The sequence below is a fragment of the Thalia democratica genome, chromosome 4, assembly GCF_965202585.1.
Source record: "Thalia democratica chromosome 4, ktThaDemo2.hap1.1, whole genome shotgun sequence".
NCBI classification, from domain to species: Eukaryota; Metazoa; Chordata; class Thaliacea; order Salpida; family Salpidae; genus Thalia; species Thalia democratica.
Genome location: NC_139168.1, coordinates 81,056,338 through 81,082,009, shown reverse-complemented (window position 1 = coordinate 81,082,009; position 25,672 = coordinate 81,056,338). Strand labels below are relative to the sequence as shown.

The window sequence follows — 25,672 nt, the reverse complement described above, 5'->3', positions numbered from 1 at the left end:
AGCCCTTGTTATTCAAATTGTTTTAAATCTTGTTTATTTGTTTTAGATTCATAAAGTTATTTTAGCTATTTTAAGGCTTAAAAAAACAATAAAATATAAAAAAGCTAAATTATGTGTAATTAAAAAAAGTAGTTTAAATCATTTGGTAACAGTTTTTATCTACTAACAGAAAAAACTTTTATTATTGAACTATAAAATAAATATTTTTTTTCTTACGTTTGTAATGATAATAACAAATTTAAGTAATATATACATTTTTAAGTATATATATAACCATATAAATTATTTTCAAAAAGCTATTAAACTTAATTAGAGATTGTAAATTATCTTTCATGTAATGATTTATAAAACTATGTATGACTAAAAATTTATTATAAATCATAAATAATGGTAAAATCGAACCATGAATTAAATTTTTTTCTCATAAGTATGTTTGTTTAGTACCACAATTTATATTGTTGTTCATTAATCTTATTATATGACATTTTTAAAGCAAAAAGTAAATTTTCTTTAATTTTGCTTATTAGCAATTATATATATGAGAACGCTTTTGAAAGTAATTTTAAACTTTTTACAGCCATACAATTATCTGTTATGCGATGATTTATTAAATTTTTTATCTTAGACATATCTTTTAAAGCAATAAAGCCATGAAAAAACATTTAAAGTTATTTTTTGTTTCTCAAACTATTTTCATTGCAGTAATTTGAATATAAAAGCTTTGCTTAGCCACGAAACATAATTAAACTATAAAAGTTTTGAGAATATTTTTGCAATAACTAACTTCAACTAAAACTGAAATATGTAAACTAAGAATCTTTTAAGATATAATGTTTCAAACACTAAACTATTTTCTTAAAATACAAGTTAGTTTTTTTACCTAAAATATTTTAGGGGTTTAAAAAATTTAAATAAAAGATTATAAGCAATTAAGCGCAAAAAATATCAAATTATGCTTTTAAACGGGTGGATAAAAAACATAGTTAATAATAAATAGTTATATTAATAGGGTGGATTAAAAACAAAGCTGTTGATACCAAATAACTTCCTGTTTTATTAGAAAATAAACAATAATATGTTGTCAAGTGACCCACATGTTTCATACTAAGATATATATGTATTTTATTTATTGCTAATATGTGTTTAAAGTTCAAGTTATTTTTTGATAATTTTTTGAGTGTTATTTTATTACAACAATACTTATTTTTATGTTATTTGTATGTGGGTGAATCTTATATTTTTGTATTTAGTTTATACTGTTAACGTTATTGAGTTGTGTTTATTGTTCATAAAGCTTATACTTTATTTAACTATTTAATAACTTGTGATATATATTTTTTTGTTGTAATCTAATAATTACAAAAAATAACAAGAATAATATTACCAAAAATAAATTACAGTTATGCCCGTATTTTAAAAACTAGCTATTAAGTTGATAAACTAGCTATAAAGTACAAATTTTGTTAAAAACTTTTCATATTAAGTTAATGTACTTTTTATGTCATGAAACACTAATTAATTAAAAAAAGGACGAAACACTATATGTATATAGATTACTTTTTGTTTATGAAACAATTAAAAGGTATTTTACTTAAAATAAATAAGCATTTAAAAGTTTTAAAAATAAACTTTTATAGACTTTACTTTTTAATTTGAATAAAAGCACTTTTTAACGATGTTTTAACATTATAAAAAGCTTAAAACTTTTAAAAATAGATTATTTTTTGTTTTTGGTTAGTTATCAATTACAAATACAAAACAGATCAAGTTCAATCCTTAAAGTTGAAATTAATCATAGTATTTTTAATTTTATTTTATTAAATATAGTATTTGTTAAAAAAAAGTAATAAATTATAATCTCATAAACCTGTTAACTGTCAGAATTTTTTATTGAGATTAATAGGTAGTAATAAAATATAACAAATAAATCAAAAAAAAAAAGCTTAATTAATCTAAATGCTTCTAGCAATTTATTTAGAGAAAAGTTGAATACTATAAAATATGATGATTTGTTAATTGTTTAAAAACCTGTTTTTTACAGCTCAAAGTATTAGCAGTTAAAATATATTTATTGACATATGTTTTCTATTTAAGAATGTCTTAAATCTTTTCAAATATTTATTCAACTATTTTAATTTTTATGAAGAATAAAAACACTTTGTGGTTTTGTAAACCTATCAAACGTTTTTTAACTACTAGTAAAAGCTTAGTTAATACAAAAAAATTAACCATTGATTAAAATATGTGTTTCTAATAACAAAAATTCTATGTGTTTTAACATTCACAAAGCTATACATGGTATACAAAATAAAATATTGGTATATATGATCTCATAATCCTATAAAATATTTTAACCACTAAACACTTGATTAATTAAACAATACATTCATTGATTTAAAATTTGTTTTAACCTAATATTTTACTAGGAATTGAATGCAGAAGTCAAAAAACTTTAGTGTTGTGAGATATTCGTCACATGCTAGTGAAAAATATTGACTTACTACACGCTTTTGACAATGGTTGTATTGTGACGTAATAATAAATTAATACTGGTCACATTTGGTTTTGATTTTATGGTTTCCAGAATGTTATGTAACGTATTATAAAAACATATTCCAGTCATTGAAATTAAGTAAGTTTTTGCACTTTTTATAGTACTGAAAAAATAAGAACTCTTTTTAGAAATAAAAGTGAAAATTTAATGATAAAAAAGGGTTGAAAAAAAAGTTATGATTTGTATGTTAGATAAAACTAAACAACAGTTAGTTTTAATATACATATATAAAACTTATACTAATATAAAAACTTATTAAATTACATAAACATGGTAAATTGTATGAGAGCATTGTACAATAACGATTGCAATAAATATATAGATAAGCTTATTGCATTAACTTATAGCTGTAGTAAACAAGTTATAGTAACTTACATAAGTAGTATATTCAAGCTCAATACTTCAATGCTAAACAAGAAACATGTTATAATACACAAGAAAACAAGGTCAAATCATACATAACGTCTGTATAGCTTTCATATTGAAACAAAGTTTAAAATTTGCAAACTAAGGGTATGTTCAATTTAGGTTTGTGTGTGGTATTTAACTGTATATTTTTTTGTTTTTTTTACTATTAATAAAAAAAAATCATTTTTTTTTAATTTACCATACAAAAAAAAGTTTGTTGTTTTAAGCTTTATAGCTTTTTAAAAATATAATTTACTAATAAAAGATCAAAAATACTAATAATATTATGCCTTATAAAACCATCATTTTTAAGTTATTCTTTTTTGTTTGTTCAATTTAAATTTTTAGCTTATTATTATCAGTTATGAAGTAAATATTAATATATTTATTTATGTGAGAAAAAAGGTCAAGTATAAACAATAACAAACATTCTTGAGTATTACGTCATAAACAACAACAAACATTGTTGAATACTACATCATAATCATCTGAATAATCATGAGAATCAAGCTATTTCCAATATGTTTTTTGTTTTGAGTTTATAATGACCTCTCTGTTTACTAATTAAACAAAAGTATTTTGCGAATTTTAACAATTTTTAAGTGTGCAAAAAATAAACTTTAGTTTAAAATATTCCAATATTACAACTCCTTAATTATTGTTGATCAAAATTTGATAAAACTTATCGATATTCTATTTTAATAAAACTACAAAATAACTTTTTTGTACAAATTCTACTATTTAAAGACCTAATTAAACTAATGACTAAAAGACACATGCTAAGTTATTGTAAAATTTAAAACTACACAAATTTCTAAGCACAAACGTTTTAATATTACGTCAAATATTAATATGTTACGTTATATCTGAACTTGAAAATTACGTAGCAGCAAATTAAGTTGTAATAAAACGTCTTTTGTTTGTAATTGGATTTCTTATAACAACGCTTCGTAGTAACAAGGGTTTTATTCTTTAGTTACAAAAATAGATTTTTTGTAGCGTCGGTTGGTTACGCTAAATCGTCTTTATTTGGAAAGCTTGTAATATTTTTGGAAAGAACAACATTTAACGTTTTATTGAAATGTTTCCTTTCGAGTTTGGATGTTTTCCAAATGTTTTGTAGCGCGTCTTTTTAAATTTTAACTACAAATTCTTTGAAAAGTTTTAACATTCGTTGAAATTATTTGTTTGAAGTTTAACTTGGTTGTATTTCGTGGTATACTTTCAAAAAACATAATAAAATACAAAAGTTTACAAAACTTCTAAAACATCGTTGTAAAACTATTTCAAGTTTTGTTTCCATACATTTTTACCTATTTAATTTTAAGTTTTTATTTAAACTAATTATTTTAACATATATTTTATGGTTGGTGAGTAATAATGTTTTTGCAATACCAACCTTTTTAAATTCCCAAAAATGCCAATTTTCACAAAACTTCATTAAAAAATACTTTGCAATCCTTACAAAATACTTTGTTCTTTGTTTTTGAGGGTCATTAGTTTATGTAAAAGAAAGCTTACATAACAAAACTCAACAGAATAGATACTTGAAAGACTTGTAATTTACAACTTCTTGTTTTAAAAGGGGACACTTGAGTGAATTGTTTACACAAAAAACAAAATTATCTTCAAAACTCATCAATCTTTTTAACAAAATGTTCAATTTTCACACCAGACTTTACATGGGAAACTTTTGATTTTTTTGGAAAACTTCTTTGATGCTGGGATTAATGTTAATCTTGATAAATAAATGTGTTTTGTCGTTTAATCCACAAAAATTTAAATTGGAGTATACTTGAAAAAAACTCTTTTAGTTGAGATAGATTTGTTCGTTTACTGAAAAACCATTAATTTAACATAAAAATTCGAATAGTGAATATGTAAATTGTATATAGGTTTTAGTAGTGTGTAAAAATCTTATAAAATTTCAGATAAAATATTTTATTGCTTTTTATAAGTTTTAAAACAATGACATTTAGTACAATGAGTGTTACAGTTGTAAAAGCTAACAATAAAAGTTTTGAAATAAATACCTAAATTTATCTTCATTAGCAAACATATTCTTATTAAAAGTAAGAAAACTGTTATATTTAATATGACAAATAGGTTTATGTCAGTTTTAAACTTTAACAAGTTTAAAAAAATCCATTTTGTTAAAAAAAAGCAAAAACAAACAAAAGTTAAGAGTAGAAATGTTAAAAATAAGAAATTTTAAGATAAATTTGTTTGTTTTCTATTGATGTCTCAAATGTAACATAATATTTATTTAATTTTACAAAAAAAGTATTTTAAGATAAATTTGTTTGTCCAAGTGTAAATGTTATAAAGTAGCAAAATATTTACTCAGAAGTGACAGAAAATGCCTTGAATATTTCAACAATGAAGCTTTGAGATTTTCTCTTTTAATTTTCATTTCTTACCTTAAGTCTTAATCATAAATCACTCAATTTTATTCAATAGTAGTAAATTATTTTTCATTGTTCACATTTTTGACATGCTATTTGGGCGTTTTATGACAACATTTTTGACGTATTACAAGTTTTGTTTGCACAAAAAGTTTAGGCGGCAACTTGGTCAAATAAGAAAATTCAAGTTTAAGTTTTTGTGTATTTGAATTTGAATACTCATCTTAGTTTTTTACTTATATTCAAAAGAAAAAAACTTGAATGTTAATGTTATATCAAACTATTGTTTTTAAATATTTTTATTTTTAGACATATTTTTGCACTTAATATATTAAGTTTAGTCTTTGAAAAAGACTTCGAAAACTTCTCTTTTTCTAAAAAATAGCATACTTCTTATCTTTCAAGTTTAATTTTTTTTACCTTACAATTATTGGCGTTTGTTCAATTAAAACACTTCAACACAAAACATTTTAATTTGATTAAAAAATAATAATTTGGGTGCAAAATTTCACGTTCAAGTTATATGTTGTGTATTTTAAATAAATATTAATCATACTTAAAACTTGGCATTGCTTCTTAAAACCGGCGAATTGAAAAAAAAATCTCTGAACATTAATAGCTAGGGTTAAAGGTTGTTATGTTTTTCTTGGTTGTTTTTGCTATAATTTGCATTATCTATTAATTATTATGTTACATATTTTATCTTTAGTGTGTTTGAAAGCAAACAGTTTTTACAAAAAAAAGATCAAAATTAACATTTTTTATCTCAATTATCAATATTATTTAATATTTGTTTGTTTTTTGATTTACTATAGTAGCTTTCAATTAATAACAGTTTACTCCTTTAATTATTTTTTTGTTAATACTTTGGGCATTCTCTGAAAAAAGACTTCACTGAAACATTTTAATTAGATTACTGAAATTCAAGGTCAATTAAGCCTTCAGTTGAGAATAATTGAAATATTTTTGATGTGGTTGTTTAAAACAGGCGTTGATAATTTTGAGAAGGATTTAAAACGCCTTTAAATTGGTTTTGCGTTTGAGTTTCCTGATTTAATTGTTGTTTGATAAATACGTTGTTTACTTGTATAAAAAACAGCAAAATTGTGTACAAAATAGATGGTTAAGTTATTAATATTTCCTGTTTAATTGTAATTTTTTTATAATCAGTTTACTGTTTAATTATGTAAAAATCAGTAAAATGTAAATATTTATTGTAAATATTTAGTGTTAATAGTTATGAAAAAAAGTTGATTTTTTAAATGTTAGTATTCTAAATGTATTTTATTAGTACGTTTAAGTTTTCTATCTTTTAACTTTTAGCTGTTTTTATATAATTAATACAAATCCAAAAAATAATATTTATGCTTTAAACTGTACAAAAAAAGTTTTAACAATAAATTAAAACAATTTATTTTAAATTTAATTTTTATTTGTTAATTATTTTCACAGATACAGTTAACAGTGGCCTGACAGAATTAATAAACCTTTCAATAAAAAGAATAGAGTATGAAGAACAGAATAAACTTTTAATTGAAAATCAACCTCCTAACAATGAAGATATTGAACCGTTAGTTATTATTTTTGTTAATTTACAATATTAAACATTAGACTGTATTTTACAAACTACTTTCTAAAATGAAAAATTTCAAAGAAATTGTATATTCACAATTATTTTTATCTTTAATTTTGTGAATATAAAACTTTAATTTTTTTTTAATTTACGTTTCAAATATATGTTAGGGTCTAATTTACCAACTACTTTCTACAAAAAATAGGAATTATATAATTATATTTACAAATCGTTTAGAGTTTCAATTGTAGATATGACTTTTAACAACATTTCAACAAGTGCTGTATATTTAAGAAATAGTTTTAGTATATCTACTGTCTAGTTTACAGCCATTATTAATAGTGTATGAAATATTTTATTTTTTTAAAGTACAAGCTACTAAATTTTCTCTGCTTAAATAAACAAGTGTCTAGTAAAAGTGTTTATTTTAAAAATGTCTGGTTAAAGTCCTTAAAAACAAAATGTTGTTGACAAAAATATTTAAAGTACTTTTTAAGTTAGTTATCTTTTGAAACATTAACTTGAGTCTTAAAGTTTAAGTAAAAAAAAGACATTACCACACTAAAAGCATACTTTAGTTTCTATAGGAAAAAGCCTAACCTAAAATTTACTTTGATATTAAGCCTAAATTTTAATTAGGGACAAAGTTTAAGATTTCGAAATAAATTTGATTTGGAATGGAAATAACCCAACTAAAACAAGTTTATTTATAAACTAAGTACGCACAAACGGCTCATAAATGCCAAAATATAAGGGTTACTTTAGGTTTAACTTCTACGCGGACTAAATAAAGGAAATTATATTCGATTAAAATGCGTATTAAACTTTTTATCTTGTACTAAGAAAATAAATTATTATAGTTAACTTTCGTTAAACTTTGCTTATTAGCAGTAATAACACTCAACAAAATTTAAGTGCTTACTTCCTTAAGAGCAAGACATATCAAGTCACAAATTGAGCTAGCAAAATAAACTTAAACATATTGGTTTAAAAAAAGAGTAAATTTATTTTCAACTTAAAAAAATTGTAAATGATTTTAAACTAGTTCCTTGTTTTAACAAAAAATCTATAAAACGTAAACACTTTTATTTATATATAAAATGGGTTTTTTAAATAAGGAAATAGATATATATATATAACTCACAAAAATAAAAATTATAACTTTTAAGTTTACATAATCTCATTATTTTTAGCTTGAAAAAAATTATATATATAATTTGAATAAATTGTAAACACTGTAAAAATAAAAAATCCACAAGGTTAAGTTACAAAAATAGTTATAAAAAGGTAATATAGCTTTGTTACTATTAAACATTTATTTAAAGCAACAAAAAGTTGATTTAAAAATTACACAACTACATTTAAACTATTTAGGAATATTACTTAATGTAAATTCGGTAACAAATAAGGAAACTATTCATAAAAATTCAACGAATTAAACTTTTCAAAGCCTGACCGAATTTGAACAATAAAAATAAAATTTCTCACAAATTAATTCAAATAATTTGAGTTGAAACTCGTGTAATTTGTCTGCTAATACCTTGACGTAATTTATTGAATTATTTAAAATTTATAAATTTATTTCACTTTTTAATGGCATTTTCGATTTGCATTTACAAAGGTCAACCGTGTACAATTAAAATTTAATTTTTTAAACCTTTTAATTTTTTTTGCTGAAATCTTTGTGAGTTTTTTTAATTTGTTTCTTACTACCTAGGTTACTTTGTATATAAGTACTTAATAGTCTTTAATTTTGTACCCAAATTTAAAAATCAAATAGTTTACTTGATGGTTTAAAGTTTAGTTAATTAAAAAAAACGAAAAAGTTACATTAAAACTTTTTTTTTTGAATGTAAACACTTTAGTTTTGTTGCACACAGATTTATAACTGTTTGTAACAATTATTCAGTGTACTTAACTAATTTTAATTATAAAAAGGTTAAACATGTACGTATGAATATAAAAAAAAAATCTTTAAACTTTTAAAACTTTTTATCTGTGCAAACAATGTTTTTGTTTACTTTTTACACATTTTTGTCCATTTTCGAATTAAAATAATTGCACGGTTAGTCAAATTCGCAGGTGTTAAATTGTAAACTAAATATTAACTTTAGATTATTATTTTAACATTTTTGTTTAAAATTGTGTTGTTTTTTTGGTAATTTATTAGTTTTTTACCATGTAAATATTCATAATGGGTTTTTAAAATAAGTTTTAAATTAACATTTTTAAACTTTAAAAACTCTTCAGTACAACATGTACACCTTATATATATTTAACAATTGTTTATCTCTCAAAGTAATAACGATAACATAGTTTAATTATAAATAAAATAAAAAAAGTAAACATTTATGTTAGATTGTATTATAAATTAACTCATTCTGACTTTTATTGACGTAATTTTTAAACTGTCTAAATAAGTTCATACAGTTAGTATAAATCAATAACTAAGTAAGTATAAAATCAATAACTCAATTAAACATATGATAATCAATGATAAAGTATAATTCCATATAATGTTTAAGCTAATTTAATTTTTAATTGGAAATAAAATTTTAATCTGACAAATTCAGTAATTTGAACATCAAAAGCTAGCTTGGATTAAAAGCGAGTTTTGACATTTAGTTAAATCAATAAATATTGAATAAGTTTTCTATTTATAGTATATTACAAAAACTTTTAAGACACAGTTTTTTAAAAACTTAATCTAGTTTGATTTCTAATTTACTTTTAGTTTTAATCTGACATTTAAAACGCTTAGATGGCCGAATAATCTTTTGAAAATTTACGTTCAAATTCAATTAATTTCACGTTTAAATTTGCTTTTTAAATTTTTAGAAACTGCTTTGGTAGACATATAAAACGCTTAAATGGTCAATTAATCCTCAGAAATATACCAAATAAAATTTCAAATAAAATCATTTGTTCAACCAATATCACAACACATAAAACAATTCAACGGTTAGATAATCCTAAAATGGTTTAAAACTGTCAAACAAACTTTTTTATTTAAAATAATTTTTTTTGTCAAACAAAAAATTATTTGTAGTACAATACCAAATTTTAACCAAATAAAACACAAACCCGCTAGAAAAATTTAGCTATTTCTAGTTGTTTAAACGAAAGTTTTAAACTGTTTCCTATCCGTCAACTTATCCTGGTTATGTCTAATGCGGTCAAGTCAAAAATTTATTTATAGCATACAAATGTTATAAACTAGTAAAAGTTCAGATTGTCGAATAAATAGTCAAGATTAAATCAAGATATCAACTAAATATCTAAAGTTATTTTAATATGTAGTTATTACCATCTTTAAATTTACAATTTTATACTAAGTAAACTATTAGTATGACTATAAATGTCAAGCTAAATTTTATCAAAAAATCTTCAACTAAGCTGTTTGAAAAGTGAGATTAAGTTGAGATATCTTTGTAAATTACCCAATAAAATTGTTTTATCTATTACTTATTACCATTTACTTACCAGGTAAATATTCAACAACTTTTTAATGGCCTCAAAAAATTTCAAGTTAATACAAGTACTTTAAATATTTAAGTTTCGTTTTTAAGTTTTTATGTAAAAATTGTTAGCTAGAAAAATCTTAAAGTTTGTACTAAATACATGTAAAGTTGTATTAAATTTTTATTGTAAACTCCTAAAATTACTATTAAATTACCAAGTAAAATATTCAACAAATTTTATAGCTCTCAAAAATCTCAAGTTAAATTGAAATATAAGTTCTTGACCTTATTTAAGTTTTACTTTTAGCTTTTTAGTAAGTAATAAAATTCTTAAAATTTTTACTAAATACATTTAAAGTTGTATTAAATTTTAGTTTTAAACTCTTAAAATTACTATTACTTTACCAAGTAAAATATTTAACAAATTTTAAATGCTCTCTCAAAAAACGTCAGATTAAGTTGAAAATACTTCAAGCCATTCAAAAATTTTTCTTTTTATATTCATAACTTTTGAATTTGAATAGTTTCACTGGGCAGTCTATTTATGCTTGATTGCCTATTTTTTTGTTCAGAAATATTTAAATGCTGTGATTTCGTTCAGTTAAATTTAATTGCAAAAACAATAATCTGTTTAAGAATAAAAATATATATGTATTTAAAAAATAAAACTTTTTTGAAAAATTAAGTTATTAATTTTATTGGTTAGTATTTGGTCTAATATTTAATGTTAAGTTGTATCCTAAAATGTTTGTAATAATTCAATTAATTTTAAAAGCTAAATGTAAATTTATTAACAAAATAAAAAATAAAGCATTAAAATACTTTGTTTTATCAATTAGACAATTCATAAGTTTTGCAATGTTTATATTTGTTTGGGTGATTAACCTGTATTTACAATAAAATTATTAAGTTCCAGATAAAATTTTATTTGTAAAAAAGATACTTTTGTTAATTTAATTGTCTTATCTAATTTTAACAGCTGTTATCAGCTCTTTTGTTTAATTAAATATTAAAAATAGCTCTAACTATTTACAATACAAATAATTTTGAAAGCATTCAACCTTGTCATTGGTGGTAAAGTAAATATTAAATTTTTTCAACAAAAACTTTGTATTTGTTTAATCTTATCTGAAATTGACAAAATTAATCTGTTTGAAAAGTTATATTTGTTGAACAGAAAATATATTGATAAAAAACAAGTTTATGTATATCCATTGACAAATAAGAACTTTTATTCTACAATAACCTTCAAATTTATTCAAAACTTGATAAAAGTAAATAGAAAGAGTAATTGTATGTAAATATTGAATTTTAAAGTGTTGTGCCCTTGATAAATATAACATACAATACTGCATTTAACAGTTGTAGAATTAAATTGTGTTTAATTTTTATTATATAGTAAAATTTCTACTATGTTAGATTACAGTTTTATTCGGTATAAAAATAATTAAAAATGCTAATTTTGAAGTGTTAAAAAAAGTTTCTTATTTACTCTAAACATTTTAGTTAGATAATTCGCAGTTTCCTTAAAAAATAATTCTAGCAAAGTAAACAATATATAGTATATACAAATATTTTTAAATGATGAAAAATATTCATGCTTATTTGTGAATGTTTTGTCTTTTTCGAAGAATGTTTTACATTTGTAATTAGTACAAAAAATATAATAAGAAAGTACTTAAAATTTTACACAATTGACCTTTTGTATTATATCTAGTGACATTTTCATTGTACACATGTAAATATCAAGTTTGTTAGCAAATTAGCAACACTTATCAATTATTACGTCATAATCTTGTTTGTCATAATTTCTCCTATTGTTTCACGTACGTTCGCACGTTACGACAATTTAGCAGACTTTATTAAATTAATAAGATGTAATTGAGGTATAGATTATAATTATGATGTGCTATCATATGGTTATAGTGATAAGTTTTAAGTGTTGAATTTAAATTATTTTAAAAAAATTTGTGATAGATTTAGAGTTCACTTGTATTTTGTTAAAACTTTGATTGAAAAAAAAGTTTAACAAAAACTAGATTGGTTTTCTCAAAAAACTTAAATATAAATATAGTTTTTATAAGTTCTGTTTAACCATGCAGAATATAGAAGTTTACACAAGTCCATATTAACTGCTAGTTAAAAATATACACAAAAGATAAGTTTATCCATCCATTGTAAATAATTCCCAAACAAAAATCAGCTACAAAATATTCTCATGGTAGAAACTCACCCATTTCGAAATATTAAACCGAACAACGCTAAGCTCTAAATTCACCGTCAAACTTTGAGTTCTCACACAAAAAATTGTCACAGTGGATTTACAAAAGTACCAATTACTGCATTACGGCCAGTTTAATTGGCCGTTTCGTGTTTAATAAATATTATGTGTCGCCGTATTATCATACACAAGTAGTTTAAACAGCGGTGTTTAGTTTTTGTCACTCTCAATAATCTTTTTAATACTTTTGTCGTATTTTAGAGTGCTTTTGTCGTAAAATAGGGGTTTTGTCTCTGATAATGAGCTGGTAATACTTTTTGTTGGTATTTTTGGGGTTATTATCTCAACTTTTATTTAAAAAGAGTTTTTAGCACTTAAATATATCCTGTAAAAGGGGCTTTTGTCTCTAATAATGAGCTAGTAATACCTTTATTATTTATTTGAGGCGATAACTTCAAGTGGTGTTATTTCATAACTCAAATCTATCCTGTAATACCAATGCGATATTTATAGTGATAAAATCATTCGTGATTATTCCTCAATAATTTGTTTAAGACTAATGCTTTTGTTTGGTATTTTTAGGTTATCATTTCAAGCTATAAACCCCTTTACAACTTAAAATATATTTTACAGACTATTTTACAAAAAAACTTCAACTAAAATTATGTTTCGTATTATTTTAAAACAATCTGTACTATCTCTTTAAACCGATAACTTTTTTTTAATATATTTACGTTGAATTCATGTGGGAACAAAATTTTCAAGTGCCTATATCATTCATACTAATACCAGTAATACCCCGGTTATACATAAATATTAAAAAAAAAAGTTTTATTAGTCAGCACTTTAGTCACCTTTATTCGCCCCTTACTAAAAATTAAAAAAAAAAGCTAATTCTTCAAAGTTTTTAACTTGAATTTAAGTGTCCACTTTTAAGCCCAGTATTAGTTAGAATACTTACTGATAACTTTACTCAAGTGGGATTATTTTTCAAGGGTTTTTTTTGTGATAAAAATAAATACTAAAGCTCTTTGAAGTGACTAAGAGATTATTAAGTGTGAATCGCTTTTGAAGTTTCAAGTGTTACCATAACGCATAAATTATCTATTAAATCTCTTGAAGTTTATTTTCTTGTTTTATTTTAGTGCTTAGGTCTTTTATATCTTTATTGAAATTTGTTTTCTTGTTTTTCATTATAATGCATGGGTTATCTATAATTTACTTTGAAATTTATTTTCTTGTTTTGTTTTAGTGCTTAGGTCATTTATAAATTGTTTGAAATTTGTTTTCTTGTTTTTCACCATAATGCATAAAATATCTAAAGAAATTTTTAGAAAACTGTTTTCTTGTTTTTATTTAATGTTTAAGGTTATCTGTAAAACTTATAAAAAATTATTATCCTGTCTGCAGAACTTTCTGTTTTTATAGTAGTAATATTATAATATTCAAGTTTTATCTTAAGTTTTACTAATATTAAATACTGTTTTAACACTTTCAAAAATAATTTTATGTGCTGGCTCAATTCAAAATTTAACTTAATATTTATCAGCAAACAATTTTGATCAAATTTTATAATAACTTCAGCAAACTAAATATACAGTGAACATTAAACTTTAAGCTAAGATAAATATACAAGTATAAATAAACATTTACCAGGTCAAAGTTACTTAAAATATAAATAAAAATCATGTTAAAAAGATAACATTTTAATCTTTTAAGCTTGAACTTTAGGATTTCAAAATCTTTCACTTTGATGCAACTTAACCTTTAAAAATGTTGACACACAAAGTCTGTGCGCAAGCTTTGTTTTATAACGAAACTTTTTAAAATAAAACTTATATTTAAATTCACTTTTTTATTTTTTACTCTTACCAAAGGTTAGATATCTAAGTTTTGTCTGAATTTTAAATAAAGTGTTGCATTTTATATACATAGTTGTGACCTTTCTTAAAACAAATAAACTTCAGTGTATGTCTTATTTAAAATGCAGCTATTTAAAGTTGTTTTTCCCGCAAAAAAAGTTGATCACTAAAATTTTCTTAAGGTTTAAATTTTAACTTGAAACGTTTTAAATGTCTGTACATTTTGAATTAAAATTGATTTTTTTAAAAGTTTGCATTAAAGTTTATTTTGTTGACTTTAGTCTCACCAAAGGTTAGACCTCCAAGTTTTGTCTACATTTAAAATAAGTATATATATTAAAGTTGCATTTTATCTGCATGTGAATTTTCTTAAAACAAATACACTTCAGCCTTGTTTTCTTTTTAAACGCAGCATCTTTTAAATCTTTATGCTGAAAGTATTTACCGCAAAAAAAGGTTAGCCACTAAAATTTCCGCAATATTCAAGTTTTCAAACTGTTTCTTCAGTCATGTTTCAATCGCTGCACTTTTTGAATAAATTTGAACTTTTGTTTTCTTGCAAACTGTAAAGTAAATTGATACACTTTTTAGTTAGTAGCTTTTTGTTATAAATTTTAACGTAATGTAATTTTATAATTATTGTGGTTTTTTTGGGTATATGAATTGTAGTAAATCAATTGAAAAGTTTATTTACTTTTATTTAATTACTCAGCAGATTTTTTGAGAAAATTTTTTAAATTAATTCTTAAAGTTGTATAACAGTTCCAATGCAACAAAGCAAACAAACATAAAAGAATATTAAAACTTTTCTCCAAAAGTTATATAACAGTTTCTTGGTTAACATTTTGTAACAAAACTGTTTAAACAAAACTACTTATTTATCCTTAAATAAAATTAAAAGAAGTTTAAAAATTTTCTCCAAAAGTTATATAACTTTTTTTGGGTCAACATTTTGTAATAAAACTGTTTAAACGAAACTTCTTACATTCTATAGGAAACTAAATAGAGTACAAAGCAAAATAAACATTTGGTATATTAGCTTAAAGCTACACAAGCAATATTAGTGCAAATAAGTAAAAAATATTGCATATTTTTGAATAGTGAAATAAAAAAACGTTTGAATTTTTTTAGTATTTAAAATATTTATGCAGGACAAGAGTTCATGAAGAAAACGCAGCAATTTATCAGCAACCCCCATTATTGCCCCCTAAACAGAAACCAGTTGGAATAATAAACCCGTACAATTCTCAAGTGAGTGGTATATTAAAACAATTGTAATATTTTATTTACTATTTATAACCTCTTCAATAAAATCTGTTGGAATAATGATCCTTTATAACTCGCAAGTAAGTTTAAATATATTAAAAGTATTGCAATACACAAAAATACTACTATACATAAAATCAAACAATTTTTTTGTATAAATGATTACTAATTACTCCCCAAACAAACACAAAAAACATGAAACAACATTTATTGTTATCAAAATTACTAAATAAACTTGTTTTAATCATGTTGTTTTATTTTCTTTCATAAATACTTAATACTCCTTAAACAAAGTAAGAAATGTAAAAAACAACATTTATTCAAACTATATCATTACATTAATCATTTGGAATAACGTTTATTCAAATTAATTCATTAAATTAAAATAAATCAAACAAGTTCATAACTTTGTGACGTATTTAAATTGGTCTTATAAAAACAATATTGTCTTATTCAATTCGAAATTAATGGACTTGTTAAATACTGTTTTTACAAATATTTCATTATTTTTCAGTTTTTTTTCTTTTGATTGGACAAAGTTAGATTAAATAAAAACTTAGCACAGTTTAAGGAGAATTGGAAAAAAAAATAATTTGAAAAAATAACAACAAATGTTCAGGATTAGATAAAAAGATTAAATAGTCTTAGTTGGGAACAATTCACTTTAAGGGATATTTAAGTTTACCTTATTCTAAAGTTACTAGTTGAAAAACTGAGCAAAAAAAATCTATTATCATTTTAAGTTTAATATTTAGTTCTCCATTAAAAAGTTTAAAAATAAACTATATTGCGTTATTAAAAAATGTAATGGTTATAAGTATTGAATTTAATTTACATTATCAAACAAATATTAAGTTTTTGAAACTTAATCTTTAAATTTTTCAAACTTTAAACATTCTGTAGTCGTTATTACAAAGTTGTACAGAAAAGAAAAAAAAGGTGTACTTTATTTAAAAAAGACACTAAAATAACTTTTCTATTGATCAAGATTATCAAACTGTCATTTGTGATAAGTTAAACCAAGTACAAAAATGACAAGGCTGTTTTTAAAACAATTTTAATACATTTCCATTTAAACATACAATAAATTTCATTGTTCAAATTTAAATCTTCATTATTATATATTTTTGCAACTTAAAATTCGTTATTGCAGCATTTTAAAGATGTTATCATGTACTTAAGTCCTTTACACATATAAATTTCGACACAATACTTTATAAACTTTACATGGTTTTAATGTACAACGGTTTTCTTCTTAATACATAAAGCATTCAAACCCAAAAAGATACAATCATATATAAATCACAATGGATTTAGTATAAAGTTTCTACTAAAATGTATTCTGGCTAAAGTAACCATACTGAAAAAATATTGGAGAATTTTTTGGACAATAGGCTTAGTTTTACACAATGTATTCTACTTAATTTAGCAAGTAATTCACATTCAATATTGTGATAAAATCTAAACAGTCTGACAAAAGTATTCATTTTGACAGTGTATACAGTGTTACAAAATTTCATTTAGACAGTGTACTCAAATACTGTAATAATTTTCGGACAATAAATTTAGTATAATGTGAAATTTTCGGACAATACATACATTATGGTAGTTTATGTTACAATAAACACGTTTAATGTTTTTTATTGAATTTGTAATGACTTTGTTTAAGTTTTGGGTGGTCTTTTTGTAATTTTAAACTTGATAAATTTTAAATTGCTTACTTTGAATCAATGAAAGTACTTCAGTTTTGAATTCAACAATGTTTAATTGAGAAAAACAACAATTTATTCATTTTTTTCTTCAAATATAAATTACGAGACTTCCAAACTTTTCAAAAATTGTTAGTGGAAACTTTTTCAAAAAAAAAAAACAATTTAAATAGTATTTTTATATCTTAATATACATCAGGAGACTTCAAGACTTGTCAAAAAATGTAGTTGTAAAACCATTATGTGTTTAAACATTTTTTATTAAACTTTAATACAAATATTTTAGTTAAATGCGTACTTACAATCGTGTAATGTCATTATAATGGTACCATTGTGTTAAAATTATTTTCACGTTTATTTTAATTCAGTTCCTGGAATTTTCATCAACTTAGTGTCATGTAATAGTTATATTTAGATTAAGACGTGATTTGTTAAAATGTGTTACATGCAAAAATATTTAATATTGTGTTATTATAATACACCGATGCATTTTAACTGTTATTTACATATATAGTAGTCTTAAATGGTATTTTAGGCATGCAGTAATTTATGTATAATAATAGTTTTTAATAGAAAACTTTGTAGTATGGTAACCTCTTTTTAATTGCAACTGACAACCAAATAATTTAAGTGTCAAACATCAGATGGCCAAGAAATCTTAAAAAAAATATATATATCTGAATGCGAAACTAAAATTAAACAAAACAAAACTAACATACTTTAAGTACCTCACTTCTTATACAAAAACAAAAACATAATAATTTGTTTATTTTTTGTACATTGGAAAAGTTGTATTTACTAGTGCTTATTTTAAATGTCCTTATAATCATTTATACCTCATAATAAATTAAAGTCACTTTTTTATAGTACTTACAAAAATCACAAATAAACCCCCGTTTTTATTAAAATTAAGAACTCAGCTGACCAGTACTAATAAAAGCTTTAACTTGTTTAGCTGATAGCTTAGACAAACAGTATAATTAGAAATAAATTGTTTACATATAAATAGAAAACTAAGATATTTTAGTTAAAAAGACATAAAAAATATTTACTATCTCAACACTGATAATTAAACCCCTTCATTAACAACTTTATGTTGTCATCAGTTAAGTTAACTGTTGTCATAACAACAGGTGGATTTCCGCATCGGTGGCCACGAAGACTCGTTGCCAAGCAACCAAAACTCGTTCAAGCGCGACCACAGGGCCTCAGACGGGTTCAGCTCCATTAGCAACGGGACTTCCGGTGAGTTATGACGTCATAATTAGTTTGAATAGTGTCTTCGTAATTACACTAATTATTTTTACAACTTAATTATACTGACAGCTTGAATTATTTGAATTTAAATTGTATTTTTAATACTAATCTTCCTAAATAGTTTATTTTCTTAGCATTATTTAACAATCATAATTTGTTTTATTTATATTTCAACCTTTAAAAATTTACTTTTATTTTCATTTTTCCAGGTTTCCTAGTTTGTTTATTAGTGTATATAAGCTTTTAAGTTAGTTTAGATATCTTAATATTTTGTTGGTGACCTACTTTTTATTTATTATTTTATGTCATCTGTTTCGTAAATATCAAAGACACAAAATTAAATATTTAATGTCAAATTTTTGACATTTAAAACAAGACACACCTAAAAGAAGTGTTTATTGACAAATCTCGTAAAATGTTTAACAAACAAAAATCACAAGGTAAAAAAAAACACATTTAATTGAAAATAAATGTAAACTAACTTTACTAAAATGTTTTACATAACGAAAACATGTAAAAACAGATACAAAAAAAAATAAAACTTTTTTATTGCCAAATTAAATTAAGTTGAATATTTTTACAAACTATTCTAGTAAGCCGTGTTTGATAGGTATTAAAAAGACTAAAATAAATTTACTTGTATATGATTATATTGATTAAGAAGATAAGCTTTTTAACAGCATATGTTCTAATAACTACTACTATTAAAGAACTATAGTAGTAACAGTTTCGTATTTAAAAAAAAAAAACCTTTAAATTATATCAGTTGACTCAGTAATAACTTTAATTAAGTTTTGAGTGACAAGCCATAAAAAAGGTAATATTTAAGTAAAAATTATACATATGAACTCTGTGGAAATAATTATAGTTGAGATTTGATTGACAAGGAAAATAACCGTGAAACAAATTATTAAATTTCCTGGTAATACTATATATTTTGTAGTAATTTTATCCTTTCTGGATTTGTTACCATCAAGTTTCAACTCTTGACCCGGAAAAAATATATCCTGGTTTAAATATGCACCGGATTTATGAGTTTTGTTTTTCTTTTGTATAGAAAATTGGTTTAGTTGAAGGAAATTTAAATTTTAATTTAAATATATTTTTGTGTGAAGCGATATACATGAAGTTTAACTTAATATATGTAATTTTATGATTTAAATATAAGATGTCAACACTTATAAATTTTATTAAAGCTTAAAATATTTGTAAAAATGTTTATCAGAAAATTCATAAATAAATATAAAATTGATATAAAAATATTTTATTTTAGATCAAATTAAATCGATTCAACCGCCAAAAAAACTAAATTGATTTTTGGCGCTAAAAGTTTCCACGAAAAAATAAATTTGCGTCAAATTATAATTTACTTTCTCACTAATGTTATGAGAAAATTTTGATATTAGTAAATTAGCTACCTTATTTTGAATCCCAGAGGTCGTTATGTTACAAAATTATTAAGTAATTTTGTACTAAATAGCATTTTTTAATAGTATTTTATTAGTAAGTAGTTTAAAACAATAAAATAAAACTTATTCGTTTAAGTTAAAGGAAAGCTTTTCAGTGTTGGTTTTCTAACTATCTACGTTTTTAAGTTTAAAATAAAATCAATCTTTCAACAAAGTTTAGTCTTTAGGGATAACTTATATTAGTTAAAAGCTTATTTGACGCAAGATTTTGAAAAAAAAAGGTCATTTTAATTTTATAAATACGTAGTTTTGCTCATCAATTTAGAATATTTACGAAAACGTTAGCAGTTTAGATCGTGATTTTGATAAGACCAAAATAAATTTAGGTGCGTAAATACTTATAAATTAATTCCTAAAGCTTAATAGTATTTTTGCAATAATTTAGGATAACACACTTACAAAGGTTTTATTACAAATAAAAAACTATTTTAATTAAACTGAAATTTTATTTGAGATCATTAAATCGATTCAAACACCAATAAACTAAATTAAATTAAACTTTGGTGCTAAAATTTTCACGTAAAAATAAATTTGCTTCAAAATATAATTTACTTTCTCACTAATGTTATGAGAAAATTTTGATATTAGTAAATTAGCTACCTTATTTTGAGTCCCAGAGGTCGTTATGTTACAAAATTGTTAAATAATTTTTTATAGAAGAGTTTAATGACTTTTGTAATTAACTTTTACCTAGACTTTAATTTTTCTTTGTATCTAAGATAAACTTCTTTGCTAAACTCTTTACAAACTGTAATTTTTAGCACTTAATGAAAAATTGTTTTAAACCTTAGATAAAACTTATTTAATTTAATGTAAAGAAAAGTTTTTAAATGTTGTTTATTTAACTACTTACGCATTTTGCGTTAAAATAAAATCAATGTTTCAACAAAATTTAATCTTTAGGGATAACTTGTATTAGTTAAAAGCTTATTTGACGCAAGTTTTCGAAAATAAAAGGTCATTTTAATTTTATAGATACGCACTTTTACTAATTTTAAAATGTTACAAAAGCGTTAGCAATTTAGATATTGTTAAGTGAAGTAATTTTTTAACAAAGTATAATCTTTAGGGATAAATTTTATAAATTTAAAGTTCTTCTGACGCAAGTGTTTTGAAAATAAAAGGTCATTTAGATTTCTGAAGTACGCACTTTTACTTATTAGTTTAAATTTTAACAAAATATTTTAGATCGTGATATCGATAAGACCGAAATAAATTTAGGTGCGTAAATAGAACTTTGTACAAAGAAAATTTCCTAAACAAATTTATTTAGTTGTTTATTATAGTTTTCTCCTTAAAGGATGCCAATCAATAGTACAAGTGTATTTTTCGGAATAGTAAAATGTTTTATATATTCATGAATATTTTTAATTATACAATTATGTCAATAGTTTATTTCTTATTTAAATATTCTAATGATACAATTTATCTAAAATAACATAACCTTTTATAAGACTTCAAAAATTGCATAATTCTAAAGCCTTCTAAAATTGAAGCTTAAATGTCTTTAGGGACAACTAACTTTACGTAAAAGGTACACTTACGTATTTTGTATCCTAAAAGGTCACCTTAAATTTAAACTACGCACTTTTATTTATCAGTTGTAAGAAAAGTTACGGATAGATCTTACTTTTTGATAAGAGCACGTGATTATACACAGTACCTGGTTAAATAAAACTGTTCAAATCTGTTTTGTTGATTTAATATTCTCCTATCATAAATGTCAATCATTTAACCAAGTCTTATTAATAATCAATTATTTGTTCTCCGGTTAAAAGTTCACAACAAATAAATATTGATATGAGCACTTAGTGAAAATTGACTTTTTAAAATTTGAAGCTTTGAAGTATCAAAAGGTAGCAAAAAATTATCTAGTTTTTAAGAAAACTTCAAATAAAATAGATTTTATCAGGGTTAAAAACTCAGTAATTTGTACAATTATATTTTCTAGTGTAAATTCAAATTTGTTTGAATATCGCGGCGCTTTTAAGCTCTGATAAAGATCTAGTTTGAAGTGATATTTTATTATACTACTTTGAAGTTTTGACACTGAGTTCAAAACAGTTTAAAGATAAAGGAACTCAAATTGTTTATACTTTATTTGGATATTTTAATGATACGCTCTCAAGTATATATTTTATAGATTTAAAATGTTCTTATTTCTTATATTTTAAATTAAATTAATCATAACAAGTACTTTTTGGCTTAACACTTAGGGCATTGTGGCAACTTGCTTAAAAACTACTTAAATAGATTTTTTAAAAAAATGTGATTTTTTTTAAACTTCAGATTCTTCTGAACTTTTCGTCAACGGCGAAGCCTCTGAAATGGCCCACCAAATCCTCAGTAGAAACAACATACAACAGTTCCAAGATAATAGAAACAACATACAACAATTTCAACACCACAACATGCAGCAGCTGCAATACGAGATGCAAAACTTCATTATGACGTCACAAGAGTCCATTGACAGACCGGGGTTGCCAAGCAACACTCACCTGGTGAGACGCCACCAAGTGTTGGAAGTTGGACCAATCACAGGGAGACCTGTTTCGATGCCGGACACAAACTCACTCATGCATAACGCGATGCACAGGTTGAAAAATTTATCTTTATAAACAACTTATTATAACTACTACAAAAACATTATTTACGTTTAATGTATACGTTAGGTAGGGATATAAAAACTTAGGGCCACTTTCAAAAGTTTTTACATAAAATTAATAAGATTAAACTTATTTTTAACTAAGTCTAATTAAAGTTAAAAATGTTTATTTATTGACTACTTATATGACCATTTTATTCTTTTTTTCCCACTAAGTTATTATAATAACAATTTATTCATCTGCTTAAATACTGGTAAACTTATAATTGATTTTTGTTTTACATCTACTATGTTGTTTTTGTTAGGTTTGACTAGTTAAATATTAAATTGAGCTCGTGCCTAATGTAATAAAACTTGTTTACAATACTTCACTATCATATGGCAATTAAGTTTGGTATTTGCTAAAGTAATTAAAAACTTGTGTACAATTAAATAACTTGGCCCAATCTAACAAACAACTTAACAAACTTTAATTGGTTATTAATTAACTGTTTACAATCAAACAGTTTGCTAGGATGTAAGTTGGTTGAATTAATAACTGTACACTTTGAATTTGTATCAAAATAACAGTTAATTTACTCTTTAAAGTTTTTATAAGTTTTTAATGGTTGTTTTTTATCTATTGCTAAAGTTTTTTTTACTTAAAGGAAATAGTTTACATTAAATCAGTTAAGTTAAAATACATCATGGCTAATAAATTGCTTAACTTTCGAAATATATTTTAATTTCTGCTTAGCTTAGACCTTTAAATTTGATAGTAAGCAATAACTTTTATAAAAGTTTGCAAATATGCTTGGGTGGTATAATTTGGTGGTTAATAAATATTAATTTACTTTTTATGTTTAATAAAGGTATTTTTGAATATACTATTTTTATAATAGTGTTAGAGTTTTTAATTTTTATATATTTTACATATTAGTATACTATTGCTGCTGTTTTATTAAAACGTAAATTAAAAACTTGCTTAACATACAAAAAAGTTCTAGGTTGACAAACATTTCATAATATGCATTTTTATTAAATTACATTTTTATTAAATTACATTTTTATAAAACATTCATGACAAAATTAGAGTTGGTAGTTTATTAAAGACTTCATTACAAGTTTTTTTAATACACAGTCACTTTGTTTATTTAGTAGGTTTGTTTGTTTAGTTATTTCAATAAAATAAACTGAATTTTTAAAACAGCATTATTAAGTTTGTTCACCAAAAAATGCTTAATCACTAAACTAAACCAAAAGAATTAAAGAGAAAATTTACATTTTAATAAAGGCATATATAAAAAAATCCCGTTAGGCCTTAATTTAAAATTTAAAATAATTTAAAAAAAACAATAATTTTTTGGTGACAAATTTAAAAGAAAGTTAAATTTTTTTAAATAATGTTAAATTTTCAACATTAACATAATTAAATCACCTTACGTCTTTACCTACTAAAGCGTGTCACTTTAAATCCGACTAACATTTCTTAATCTCTCTAACGTTTTCGACAACTCTATATTATGACGTCATAATTAATAGCGTTGTGACGTCACTATTTAACTAGATTAAAAGTGCCAAACCCGATGAAGTACTGCAATAGGAGAAAAAGTTTGGAACATTTTCAGTTTGCAACGCTGTCTGTTGATAGGTAAAATATAAAAATAAAATGAATGAGTAGATTGATTTGAATAATTTTACTGATTCAATTTTTAGTTTAAATGGAATGAAAAACCTATGAATTCTTTTATGTCTTTTTATCTTTTTGATTGGTAAAAAAATATATAAAAGCGAATGAAAGACTTGAACTTGTTCAAGTTATACATTTAGTTTTTTCTATGATTAAAATGTATTCAAGTAAAAGTATGGTAATGAAATAATTGAATGCTTAAAATTATTTTACTGATTTAGTTGAATGTATTTTGACTTCTCTTAATAATTATTTTAGTTCTTTGGAATGATAAACTAGTTCTTGTTTTAACTTTTAAAAAATGTTACTTAGAATTATAATGGAATAATAACTTTTCAGATTGTTCTTAGTCTTTTATATTAGTATTATATATTTTATTTTATTTTATCTCCTCCGATTTTTCTCTTAATTTCTTTTTTTAAATTGTCTTAGTTGAATACTTGTTTTCCAAAAATTAGATTGTTTAATTAAACATTTAAATTTATTAGTACAGTTTTGTTTTTAAACGAGTTAGTTTTATAATTTTTAGTTTGCTTATATTATACGATAAATTGTAAGTTTTGATATGTATAACATTTTAGTTTACTTAAACATTTTTAAACATAGACATTTTAAACCAAAAAAGAATACTAACATTTTAAAATTTGTTTTTAAGATTTTAGCTTTCACCAAAATGTTTGTTTATCAAAAAAACGTGATCTCAGATCATTTTACTCTTTTTGTTTATTTACACAACAAAAATAAGTCATGAATTTAAAATGCTGCAAATATTGCCGAGATTTTATCCAAAGTTTGTAAAACAAAACCTGTTTTTAATCCGAAGTAATAAATCATACTATGGTTATAATGTTTGCTTTTAAAGCTTGATAATTTATTTTAAATATTCGGGTACGTTACAACGTTTAGTCATGAATTTGGTTTATAAGTGCTATCTTTCCAGAAATTATACTTCTACAAAATTTGTAAAACCAAACCTGTTTTTAATGAAAAATAGTTAATCATATTTTGATTTTTATGTTTGTTTTTGAAACTGTGATAATTTGTTTTAGATGGGTTTGCAATATCTATGAAAATGTTTTAATTTTTTTTTATTAAAAAGTAATTAAGTTTGATTATTTTTAGTATTTTTGTTCATAGATAGTTTGAAAATATCTATATTTCAATTTCTACAAACATTAATCAATCATTTTTGTAATATTTTTTGACCAAAATA

The 25,672-nt window shown here is 22.9% G+C and overlaps 1 protein-coding gene across 4 annotated transcripts in view; it reads left to right on the top strand.

The window, feature by feature from the left end:
- LOC145833957 (uncharacterized) overlaps positions 1-25,672 on the top strand; it is a 71,613-nt gene that overhangs the window by 21,985 nt on the left and 23,956 nt on the right. For all 4 annotated transcript variants that reach the window (XM_082941240.1, XM_082941241.1, XM_082941238.1 and 1 more), the window contains exons 6-9: positions 6,820-6,937; positions 15,636-15,735; positions 18,593-18,704; positions 22,475-22,781. In XM_082941240.1, the coding sequence (XP_082797366.1) occupies positions 6,820-6,937; positions 15,636-15,735; positions 18,593-18,704; positions 22,475-22,781 (637 nt within the window). The remainder of the gene's footprint in view (positions 1-6,819; positions 6,938-15,635; positions 15,736-18,592; positions 18,705-22,474; positions 22,782-25,672) is intronic.